Source organism: Aotus nancymaae, unplaced genomic scaffold (assembly GCF_030222135.1).
Source record: "Aotus nancymaae isolate 86718 unplaced genomic scaffold, 86718_ANA_hifiasm-v0.15.2.pri h1tg000025l, whole genome shotgun sequence".
Lineage (NCBI taxonomy): Eukaryota > Metazoa > Chordata > Mammalia > Primates > Aotidae > Aotus > Aotus nancymaae.
This window is the reverse complement of record NW_026988438.1, coordinates 29067386-29080651: the sequence shown is the minus strand read 5'-3', so window position 1 is coordinate 29080651 and position 13266 is coordinate 29067386. Positions and strand designations below refer to the sequence as shown.

At 36.6% G+C, this 13266-nt stretch overlaps 1 protein-coding gene across 3 annotated transcripts in view; it reads left to right on the top strand.

Moving 5' to 3' along the window:
• Nucleotides 1-394: 394 nt before the first annotated feature.
• Nucleotides 395-13266, top strand: part of ITPRID1 (ITPR interacting domain containing 1) — a 126043-nt gene continuing 113171 nt past the window's right edge. For 2 of the 3 annotated variants that reach the window (XM_012475146.2, XM_012475144.2), the window contains exon 1: nt 426-485. Coding sequence is in view for 1 of the 3 variants with exons in the window: in XM_021674949.2 (XP_021530624.2) it covers nt 853-863 (11 nt within the window). In the remaining 2 variants the exon portion in view is untranslated. Of the gene's footprint in view, nt 486-743; nt 864-13266 lie in introns of all 3 variants that reach the window. The other variant, XM_021674949.2, reaches the window with a different exon arrangement.

Here is a 13266-nt window from a genome sequence, read left to right as displayed (position 1 = left end):
CTCTCACTCTGTGGCCTCAATATTCCTCCATGGGAATTGCTAGTTGTTTTTACATTTGTGGCCCTAAAAGGCTGTAAGCTCTTAGCGGGAGAGAAAAGCAATTTGTTCATCTTCATAACTCCTTTCCCCAGACTAGGGTCTGGCATGAAGCAGAGCTCACAAAATCCTGCAGGGTCCGTGAATGCTGGAAGTCTCTTTCAGTCTAATTTAGTTGTTTGAGAGTGCCATTCTGTCCCAGGCTTCTGTTTTGATTGTTTCCTGATCTCTTTGGATCAGGAAAACAGGTTTTTCTTTAGGACAATGGGCGTGGATTATGAAAATGTTATGTAAGATTAATCAAATGCTACACTGTTTCCTTCAGGAACTTTCAGATGGCTCAGGAACAGAGCTTTTGTAGCAGGTGGACAGAGGCCACTGGAGGGGGCTTTCATGATCATCTGCTTTAAGGGATAAACTTTGCTTGTCCCCTCCTCCAACTAAGGAAGGTAAGACTGTTTACCAAAACTTTTGTATGTGTGTGCTCTAGCAACCTAAATGTTCTTCCTGGTCACTAAAAAAAGGGACACAAAAAGTTTACCTTCCTCTCTCCCTCTGGATTGTATCCTAGCTAACAGACTTCCATTGAATGCAGGTGAAACTGATCAGATTGAAGTTGTTAGAATCAAATAGAATAATGTTAAATGCTGTTGGTGATAAAGGAGTTGAAACGTAAAAAGGAATATTGACTATTGGCCATTTCCTAGGTGTCGGTAGAGGAGAAGAAAGCTAATCTGGAGTTGTGGGGGCTAAGAATTGACAATTGGATATTGTGGTTTTGAGAGCTAGCCAATTCCAGGGAATGAAAGAGAAAGAATGTCCAGGAGGTAAGAACTGCTTATAAGCACGGTGTTGCTCCATTTCTAGTTTTCAGCTAGTAATTTTCGCGTGAGGATATCAGTCCAATATAATTTGCAGAATGCCACACGTCAGAATAGTATGTTGGTAACTCACCTTTAATAGATATACCTTGCTAATTAATAAGATGTGTTAAATACTAATGAAATCGAATGTTCTAACCAGACAAGATAGCATATTTTCACATATATGTACACAAATGGACAGATGCATAAATTACTTTATATATATTATATACATGTATTATATGTAATATATAAAGGTTATTATTTTATATAATACATATAAAATAAAAGCAATTGAGTTTTTAGGAGGTATCTTTATTAGGTCATTCACAGCTCCCTGTCACTTCTCCTGGTTCAGACCTGAGAGCCTGGCCCATTTCAATGACCATCATTGGGGAATTGGCAGGAGAGAAGAAAGTGGTGATTTAGTAATTATCTATTCTTGTTGGATAATATATAGCTAACTCATAATTTTGCCAGGCCATTTTCCTAACTCCTCTAAGGCAAGAGATCAAGAAGTGGGAGAGTTTAGAGGAAAAGTTTTGTTTTTTTAAAAAAATGTTATAGGAATACCTTTTCATTCCTTTCCACTACTTCTCCACTAAAAAAATACATGAACTTATAAAGGCAATGAGGGAAATGCTCTGCTTTCTACAGCAGTGGTGGGAAAAAAAAAAAAAAAAAAAAAAAAACAGAGAGAAACAAGTAGTGGTATGTCCATGCAATGGACTACTATGTGGCCACTGAAAATAAGTCAAATGTATCTACTTGGACATAGCATGATGTTCAATATGTGAAAAAGCCCAGAGGACAAGGATTGGCAGCAACTTGATGTGATGATTGTAAGACTGAAAATGTGGGAATATGAATTTTCACTTAATTTTACACACATTGTATTGTTTAAAATGTTTGCAATGAGCCAAAATGATACATTTCTTATCTAGAGAAAGAATGATGGAAGAAGGGAATGTGAAGAAAGAATGAAAACAAGAGAATGAAGGAACCAGGGAACAAGCAGATCCCAAAAATGTTGTGAAGTTTTGAGGGGGCTGATGAGCTTCTATTTCATGTTATGAGATGATAAAACTATTGTGTTAGGAGAAGAAATAGGCTATATATTTGAATCATTCATAATAGTTTTTTGCCAACAAAATACTATGTTATTAACTAAACATTGACCTTATGGCAAATTAAATACAGTATTAACAAGAGGAAAGAAAAGAAGGGAACCATGGGCAATGTACAACAACTTGAACGAATTTCAGTGAATCACAGAGGCACATAGGATTGGGTGAGGAAAGGAGAGTAAGGCTAGAAGATTAATAATAAACCCTCTTTGTAAGACACAATATTTTATAATGTGCATAATACTGAATCACCTGGGTGTCTTACTGGACATCTGTTGAAGGTTTCTTTGTCTCTGTGTGTATGTGTGTGTGTGTGTGTGTGTGTGTGTTTGTGTATTATTGGTTCTGGGAAATAAATATGGAAAATATTTTCAGAGAAGAGAACTAATATGTCAAACCTTAGACTCTATAAAAATCCCAACCAAATCATACAATCTTATCTGTTTATTAATTATCTATTTCTACTGAGTCTATGAAATTCAATTATGACTCTCACTGTATAATTTAAGACACCCTGGATATCCCTCAAATCTCACACTGAGAAATCCCAGGGATGGCGGTAGCGAATGTGACTGAGTTAGAGATGACGTAGCTCAGGAAGAGAAGCAGCTTGCTCTAAGAGACACAGATAATAGTTGGCAGCACCCAGATTTGAATCTAAGTCTGTCTTGCCAAAGCTTATATACTTCAGAAAAAATATTTTGTCTGAATACAAAAGTATTACATGCTTAGATAGCCATAATTGAAGCCTATGTGTCCATTTGCACTTTCTAAAATAGGAGTATTTATAGAAGCACCAAAGTAGTGACTTCTCTGTGACAAAATGTGACTGGTACCAGAGGTGCCTTCCTCAGAGGTTGCTGTGATGCTGGCGCTCAGCAGAAGAGGTGTCCACTGTGCTGGGTGATGGGAGACAGATGGATGTGTGCTGGATAGAATAGTGCCTCCCCCCAACAAAGATGTCAAGATGTTCCTGTGCCTGTCAAAAGGGACTTTGTATATGTGATTAAGTTGAGGATCTTGAGAAGGAAAGATTATACTGGGTTTTCTGGGTGGGGCCAATGTCATAAAAAGTGTCCTGATAAGAGAGAAGCAAAAGAGTCAGGGTAAGAGGAGGAGCCTTGATAATGGGAGCAGAGGGGCAGAGTCAAGGGAGTTGAAGATTCTACACTGCTGGCTTTGAAGATGACGAAGCCATGAGCCAAGGAATGGAGACAGCCTCTGAAAGGCAGGGAGATGAATTTCTCCTAGAGCTTCCAGAAAGGAATGCAGGCCTACTGACACTTACGTGGTAGCCCAGTGAGATTAGTTTTTAGACTTCTGACTTCCAGAACAATAAGATAATAAATATGTGTTGCCTAAAGCTACAAGGTTTGTGATAATTTGTTACAGCAGCAAAAGGAAACACATATAAACTATAATAGGCTCTTCTAGGTGAACTTGATGTTTCAAGTGATTAGTGTCTGTGGGGAGTAGGAATTGGACAGATGGAGAATGTTGGTGAGTGAGAGATGGCAGAATCAATGATGTTGGAAGGCCCTTTGAGTTTGACCTTGAAGTGCGTAAACCATGAATTGTGCTTTTTCATCATTCTTCCTTAGTCTCAGGTCCAAGGGAAAAGCGGCATAATTAGAATGAAACACATAGCAATATACTCATTTTATCACATTGTTATTTGCTGCGTATTATAGAAAAGTGTAAAAAAAAAATTCCATCAAGGTCTTAGGAAATAATTATCCTTGTATTTTGTTCTTCTGTATTTTAGCCAATCTCATATGTTAGGGTCTTTGTAAATTTGCAAGGACAAACTTAACAGCAAATAAATTATGTAAAACCTACAGAAAAGTCTTCTAAACCAATTCCCACAGAGCAGACATTTCCTGAATCTCAATATTCTATCAGATTCCAGAAGATGCAAAATAAGTTGGGCAAGTCACATGATCTCCCTGAGATTCCTATTTTGTGATGTTTTGCCTAATTCATTGTAACAGGCGGAGAATCTTGAATCTTAGATCTAGAAAAATCCCCAGAGATGTCGACAGTAGACCAAATTTCTGATTGTACATAAGGGAAAACTGAGGCAGTGACCCGTCCAAGGTTGTATCCTGCAGTGTGATTTGCAGGTGCCCCAAATTCTCAAGATGCCAGGTTCAGCACAAAATGGTAGCAACTCAAAATGAGATATTTCTTGTTCTCAAGAAGATTATAATCCAGGAAGGAAGACAGATAAATAATATAAGTCTATATACAATAGAAATAATATAGATTAGTGGAATGTATAATGATTGAAGTTAGTACAGGGTATTGGTTGAGCCTGGAGGAGGAGCAGAGAGCTTAGACAGGTATTTCTCATCATGAATGCTCATTAAATTTAAACATTAAGATTTTATTAACTTCTTGTTATTTACAAAAATAATTGTGTCACCTCAGTCAATTATTCTGAAAATGCAGTCAAAAAAAATGAAGAAAATAAAAACTGTTCAAAATCGTATCATCCAGAGATGACCACTGTTAGCATTGTGTTATATATTCTTACACAATGATGTTACATCTATATATAGATATATACACACAACTATGCATATGTGGTTATATTTCTGGTATCTCTCTCTCTCTCTCTCTCTCTCTCTCTCTCTCTCTCTCTCTCTCTATATATATATATATATATATATATATATATATATATATATATATATATAAATCTTATGTTATCCTACTGGTATATTTGTCCCTTTGCACATTATCATAAATATCTTATTTTAGAATCACTGAATCTCAGAGTTGGAGTAGGCATACTAAATATCTTTTAATCCAACCACAAAATACATTTTTAATTTTTTAATAGTTTTTGATATAGACAAAATTGTAGAGATCTGTCTATACCCACTTTCTCTATTATTAATGTCTTAAATCAGTATGATACATGGGTTTATAATCAATGAACCAATATTGATATATTATTATTAACTAAGTATGCCTTCATTTAAAAATTTTTTAAGTTTTTACCTAACATTGTTTTTCTTCTTGGTTTCATGGTCTCATCCAGGATGCCACATCACATTTAGTTGGCACATCTTAGGCTCCTCTTGACTGTCACAATTTCTCAAACTTTTCTTGCTTTCGATTATGGTTAAATTTTCGAAGAATATTAATCAAGTATGTTGTAGGCTTTTTTTTTTTCAAATGGGATTTGTCTGGTGTTTTTCTTTTTTCTTTTCTTTTTTTTTTTGAGATGGAGTCTTGCTCTGTCACCAGGCTAGAGCACAGTGGCGCAGTCTCGGCCCACTGCAACCTCCGTGTCCTGGGTTCAAGCAATTCTTCTGCCTCAGCCTCCCGAGTAGCTGGGACCACAGGCACATGCCAAACGCCCAGCTAATTTTTGTATTTTTCTTAGAGACGGGGTTTCACCATGTTGACCAGGATGGTCTCAATCTCTTGACCTCGTGATCCACCTGCCTCGGCCTCCCAAAGTGCTGGGATTACAGGCGTGAGCCACCGCGCCCAGCCCAGGATCTCTTCTTAAACACATGTGTTATTAAGTAATGCATTAAAAAATTTCTGAATATCTTGAGATTTTCTAGGTATGTTTCAATTATTGGTTTTTAGTTTGATTCTCTTATGGGATGAGAACACTCTGTGTGTGATTTCTATTCTTGGAGCCTTTTTAAGGTGTATCTCATGACCTAGAATGTATTCCATCTTGCTGAATGTCTCATGTGAGCTTGAGAAGAATGTGTATTCTCCTACGGTTGGATGAAATTTTCTGTAAATGTCAATTAGATCAAATTGGTTAATAGCTATGTACAGATCATCAGTATTCTGACTTGGTGCCTGAGTTGTGAATCAATTGTTGAAAGAGAGGTGTTGAATTCTCCAACTATAATAGTGTCTATTTTTCCTTTCAGTTCTATCAATTTGCATCTCATGTATTGTGACGTCTTGTGTTAGGTGTGCACACATTTAGGATTGTTATGTCTTGTTGGAGAATTGATCCCTTTATTATTATGTAACGCTCATCTTTACCCTGATAATGTTCCTTGGTCCGAAGTTGCTTTGTTTGATATTAATATAGCTAATCCAACTTTCTTTCGATCAGTAGTAGTATGTTGTATCTTTCTTCATCCCTTTCTTTTAATTTATCTGAGTCTTCATATTTAATGCCGTTTTGCTGTAGACAACATATAATTGAGGCTTGTCTTTTAATTCACTGTGACAATCTCTGTCCTTTAATAAATGTATTTAGACTATTCACATTTAAAGTGATTATTGATACAATGGATTTACATCTACTATGTTTGTGATTGTTTTCTATTCTTGTATTTATTGTTTATTTTTCCCTCTTCTGCTTTCTCTGGTTTTATTTGGGCCTTTTATATGATTCTATTTTATCTTCTCTCTTAGCATGTCAATTACATTTATTTTAAAAAATTAATGATTTCCTTAAAATTCACACATTTTAAATTAACATAAATTCACCTTTAACTAACACCATACCACTTCACATGTAATACAGGTAACTTATAATGGATTATTTCCAATTTTCCCCTCGTATTCCATGTTATATTACTATCACTCAATACATTGACACTATTGTTACTCCAAACAAAGGCATCTCTTAGATAAAAGAAGAATAAGAAAAATAATGATTTCATTTTACCTTCTCCAATATTTCTCCTTTCTTTTGCAGATTCAAATTTCTGACCTATATCATTTTCTTTCTAAAAAAAATTTTTTTGCTGTAGAGTTTCCTACTCTCTGCTTACCTCCTCCATCTAGTCCAGTATAGGAGGGATGCTCTTCCACAGCTGGGGTAATGTTGTGGCAAAGACCTTTTCCCTCAAGAGATGACTTTTGTTATGGAGAAGGAACTGGTCATATTTCAGTGATTATTCCTTTCCTCCCACTTCCAGAGCCATGAGGGGATCTTTGTTTATCTTCACTGTGAAAACCTGGTGGATTTCCTGGAGGTAAAGCCCCAAAACATGGGTAATTCTCCTAGAGCTGCAGCTCAATAACTTTCTCACTTTTATGTTAATCTATTCTCGGCCTCCAGTAGTTATCAAAATAACTATTTAAGTGTTTCTACTGGTTTATGGCTCCAGTAACTACTGCTTTAGTTAAACATATCTTGGATCTGACACTCTGGATGGGCCTGTCACTCCAGATTATGATATATAGATTGTTCCTGAGACTTCAGTTCTTGAATGTGTCCAAGGAAATTTGCTTTTTCAGTTTGTCCAGCTTTTTCTTTCTTTCTTTTTTTTTTTCTTGAGACAGGGCCTCACTCAGTCACCCAAGCTACAGTGCAGGGACAGTGATGACAGCTCACTGCAGCCTAAAACTCCCTGGCTCAAGCGATCCTCCCATCTCAGCCCCTACCACTTACCTGAGTAGCTAGGACTGTAGGCATGTACCATCACATTGGCTAATTTAATTTTTTTTTTTTTTTTTTTTAGAGTCAGGGTCTCACTATGTTGCCTGGGATTTTTTTCTTTTTATAAAGATAGGAGTGACAATTTCCAAGCTCTTTATGGGAACAAAAGCAAAAACCAGAAGTTTCAACAAAAGATTTTTATTTTTTTACAGTGGTACCACCAAATCACTGAGCAAGTCTTTTTCTAACTAAGCGTCTCCAGGGACTGGGAAGTACTCATTACTCATCTCATTACTGAGTATCTGGAAGTTGTTTTTCATATTTGTCCAATGTTGCTCCCTCTAGATTCATCCATTGGGTCTGATTCCACCTATGTCAACCTGCTTGTTTCCTCTACATTTAAAGCATGTGAAGACAATGAACATGTCCTCTCTGACTCCTCTCCCTTAGGCTAGCCACCTTATTACTTTGACTTCTCTATTGGAAATCCTTCACCATCTTGTAGACTAAGATTGTGGTGTGAAGGTCATATTCACTGCCATTGAGCACTCACTGTGAGCTACTGTGCTACAGCCTTCTTGCGAATACATTGATAAACCAAAACATAATAGATGTTCACCTGATGAAACTTATGATGAAAGCTGCTCATGAAAGAATAAGCCACACTTTTGTTTCAATGAAGTTTTACTTTTATCTGCCTTCTGCAGTATAGAGCAAGTCCATATTACTCAAAGTTGGGACAGATGCATTCCCTTGAGGATCCTTTTACCCAGTATCAGTCTGTCATGGAAATCTTCCCTTTGCTTATGATCTGGTTTGAATGTCTTTCCCTGAATTTTCTAGGCATGTTTTCATGATGCTAGGCATTAGAAATTCCAGGGATGGCAAGCCATGTAGAATACAATCTTAAATTATAAGCAAGTTAAAAACAAAACAAGCCAAAAATCCTTATTCTTTATTTGGTAGCTCTTTGGTATTCTTTATTTATTGCCATTCTTTATATGACAATTGAGTGTTCATTTACTTATGGGTATAAATAGAGTTAGTTTGACTGCATATGAGCCACATTTATTACTTTTCCCAAAAATATGACATAGGGAGAAAATAAGGGGTTTGTAGCTATAATGTATGTATTCAGATTCTGCCACCTATATTGTATGGGGAAATGTACGTAACCTTGGATCTTCAGTTTCTTTATCTGTGTGATGTAGATAGTGAGTTTTTGATTCATAGGGCTACTATAAGTTTTAAATGATATGATGTCTGTGAAGCACTAGGACAGTGCCTTGCATTAAGTAGATACCCCCGCTTAGTTCTTTCTGTTTATCTTAACACAAATTTATTCATTAAGGTGACAAGAAGTCTGCTGGTGTTGAAGGTTATGTTTGCTAAATTGCAGACAAAAGCATTCTAGTCTTACTAATCAAGGAAGAGTTCAGCCATTTTGATTCCTGTATACAGGATTGAGATGTATGGATTTAACTAAGCAGCAGATGCTAGGAAAAAATGGATATAAATGCTTCTTTGACTCTTAACTAGTTGACTCTTTAAACTGCTTGCAGAAGAAGGATGTCATGTGAAGAGCTGCCTTGATGATATTCCTAAAGTAACTTCCAACTAAACTGAGGGTGACTGGGTACTCACAGATATCCAATAGTGATCCATGAGGGATTGATGTAGTTTGAATACTTGTCCCTGCCCAAATCTCATGTTAAAATAGGATCCCCAGTGTTGAAGATGGGGCCTGGTAGGAGGTGTTTTGGTCATGGAGGTGGACCTTTCCTGGCTTGGTACTATCCTCATAATAGCAAATTCTCAAGAGATCTGTTTGGTTAAATATGTGGCACCCCTACTTCTTGCTTCTGCTTTTACCACCTGCTCTCCCTTCACCTTCCACCATGATTGTAAGCTTCTGAGAACTCTCCAAAAGCCAAGCAGTGCCAGCACTATGCTTCCTGTACAGCTTGCAGAATAGTGAGCCAGTTGAACATCTTTTGGTAATATAAATTACTCAATCTTAGGTATTCATAGCAATGCAAGAATAGCCTAATACAGAAATGTTAAGTGCTCCCAGACTGTTTTATGTTCAGTGTTCATGGTGTAGAATAGCAAAATATAAATTAACTCTTGTTAAGATTGTATCAGAAACCTGGGATTTTTTCTTACTAATTATGTAAGGTTTGTTGACTTAAATGTTAGTTGTAGAGGTGTTGGTTCTTCTTGAACCACTGAACAGCTCTTTAGACTAAAATGTCTTGGAATCATTATCTAGGCAATACTGAGGACATTCTAGGTCAGGAAATCCATGGCAGAAAATACTACAGGGGACAATGCAGGAAGTATATGTCAGTCATATGACAACTACTTAATGACACTACTTAATGATCCTGATATCTGCGAATATCCAAGACAATGTGTAGGCAGGATGAGTCCACTCAGTTTTTTATGACATGCCACTGGATTCTCCCTTTCAACCAAACATGTAGTGTGGTTGGTAGAGAAAGGGGGAAAATCAGTGCTCACTTCCTATATTACTGTGTCAAGTCCATCCAATACAGTTTATTAGATATTTATTGAACAGTCATTTCTTATGAGCAAAGTAAATGAAAATACTTTCCAGCTGCCTGGAGTGCCTTAGGAAACTTTTCCCCAAACGTTCATTTGTGTCTAAAAGCATTTTATATCTCAGTTACAGCAAAGAGCAATTCACAGCACATGCAGCCATTTTGAGTCATGATTAGTGGCTCCATTTCAAGATTAAAGATTAGAAAGCTGCCTCTATTTTGTTACTTTTCTATATGGCCAGAATGAACGTGTTCATTGTTAAAAGGCAATTTCAGTTTTCTTATTGACTTTCATCTATTCTATAAAGCGGGTAATCTAAGTCATAAGAATGTACATTTTCCCCTGTGGGGATCAGTAAAGTAAGGTAGTAAAGGAAATTTTTTGTTGCTGGTGATAATGCAGCCCATAAACTTTTTTATGTTTTGAATTGGCCTGCTTCTAAAAAATTTTATTCACCTGTCCTCTGTTATCTTAGCTTATTTTACATAGTATTGTAACCATTTGTTACAATACTATGATTCTGTCTTTATCTTACAAAGAGAGCTCCTTAATTTAGGAAGAATATCTTATTTTTATGTCAATACTACCTAGAAGAGTGCTAGCTCAGAGTTTCAGCTGAATACAAAATCTTTGTTGAGATGTGATACAAAGAAATAAGATTCAGGTTCAGATGTTTGAAATTCAGTCCAGGTTTCATTACTGAGCTCTAGACCTATGTATCTAAACTGCCTGTGCAATATTATTATTACATTCGTCATTATACATATAATCATAAAACATAATGATGACTGTATCAAGTTTACAGGCTATTTATCATGCGTTATTGAATTAATCCCTATAATAATTCTGTGAAGGAAGGATCTGTAAAAGAAGCATCTGCACTGTATTGATGAGAATCCTGAAATGGAGGCATGCTCAATGTCCCATAGCTAGCAAGTGCTGGAGCCAGAGCTGCAACTGAGCGCTTGTGACTCTAAGTCCTAAGCTTTCCATCTTTTCCTTTGTCTAATACAAGGAGTCTCAATATCGTCAATGTTGATGTTTGGGTTAAAAAATTCTTTGTGGTGGGGCTGCATCCTTGGCCTCTATCCACCAGATACCAGTAGCATCCTCTACTCCATTGTGATGATCAAAATGTCTCTAGACATTGCCAAAGGTCCTCTTAGGGAAAAATCAGTTCTAGCTGAGACTCAATGGTATAGCAACAGGCACAATGATGTAAACATTCTGGAACAGGCATAAGCAAAATTAGGGAAAACGATAGGGACCTCCTACACAGTGGAGGCAGCATTTGATTTGAATCTTTACTCTAGAAAAATTGAATTGACCTGGTAGGATTTACTTTGATGAGGAAGAATACCAAATATTTGTAGAGCATGCATGATGTGTCAAATTTAACTCTAAGGGAGGAAATACAATAAAAGCATTGTTAAAATGAAACACCATCTTAAAGTCCATCTAGTGGAACATAGAGCAATTTGGGACCACTCAATCTCATGCTATGCATTTAACAGCTAGATTTATCATATTATCTACTAAAGATTCCTTAGAAAAGAATTGCCTCCTATTTATTCTTAGAGCTTAGTAACCTATAAATCAGTCTTAATCATCATTTAATTGTACTGTACATGGAAATTGTGTTTTCTAGTAACTTTCTGGCTCATTGGGAATGTTAAAGAGAAAGATTGAGCTTGCATGTGTTTGGATGAATGGAAAGGAAGGAAAGCTTACCTTCAGCTCTTTTCATCTAGCCAGTGCTCTTGGACCTACTTGGAAACAACTAATTCTCTGGCTTGGTTTGTTTGGTGAACATAAAACAGCTAGGCTAAATCTTCTACTTCCCTTTTATTTAGAAAACTGAGAGAGATTCTGATATCTCTAAAATAACATGCCCTCCTTCCTCAATATAACTTTAGAAAGTGTATCGCAGTTGGTATACAGACAGTCTATGACATATGATGATTTGACTTAACAATTTTTCAACTTATGATGAGTTTATCAGGGGATTAACCTCAGTATAAATCAAGAAGCATTTGTACTTTTTGAGCTCTAGGAGTCAGCTAGGCCTGCCTTGCGAGTCAGAGAGGCATAGTCACACTAGTTGTATGGGGAAAAATTGTTTAACATCTGTGAAACTCAGTTTTCTCAACTATAAAATTGGATAATAATTTCCACTTAAATCTTGTGTGAGAATTAAGTAAGAAAATCTAAAACTTTTAAGTGTGGGGCTTGGCACAAACCAATATAAATGGTTGCTATCATTATCATCATCTCATTATCTTAATGATTTTCAAATTATACCTCCTTCTCTAATGCCTGCTCTATAAATAAAATGATATTGGTCACTTGCACAAGTTGGAAAACTGAGATCAATTTTGACCACTGTGTCCCCCAGCAGCAATCAGTCAGTAAGAGCTACAGTTCTTTTTGTCCCATATAGTTAGTTCTAAAGTAACTCACTTACCTACATTTCTACTCTTGGGGCCATGATTACAGTCACCATAATATCTTACCTGGTCCCAAGCCTCCTTTTTTCAGTTTTGTTGCTTCCACTGATTCCATTCTCCATACTGAAGCAAGAAGACCTTTTTAGAATGAAAGTCTGATCATGCCCCTCCCCAATGCTCTCAGAACAAAGTTCAAACCCCTTATTGGCATGCAAATATGAAGGAAGGTATGCTTCATATTTTGGTTACTCCTTCCCTTTCAGGTTGCATCACTTGACATTGACTCCTCATATATTATGCAGTAGCCATGCTGAGGTTTTTGTAATTTTTCAGGTGGGATTTATTCTCTCTCTTAATACCAGACCTATGCACATGCTGTTGCCTCTCCCTAAATCATCTTCCTTCTCCCTATCCCATGCAAAGAATAGAGGCTTACATTTACTTACTCATACCTTATGAGGGCTGCCCCAAAGTTAATTACAGAACTGAGTTAATTGAGAAGATGTTAAAATTGTGCCTCTTCTTTTAGCCTGGTTTCCCATTAATGGTAGAAGCATTAGGTAAGAAATTTCAGAGACCTTAGCCCTAGTATGCAGTATGTCAAAAACTCACTTTGTGACACTGTCAAATCTCTTAGCTTTTCTGGGTCTCACTTTCCTCACTCCTACTTTCCTATTATAGCATACCTGTGTAGATTCAAAGAGGTTATAAGAATGATTTACTTATTAAAAATGTGAAAATGCATGACATAGGTTTTCAATCACACCTTTTGTCATCTCACTCAACCCCATACTAACTGGAGCAGACCCTCCTTTGAGTTTATTTCCCTTTCTCTCGGCCTCCTTGGCTAAATT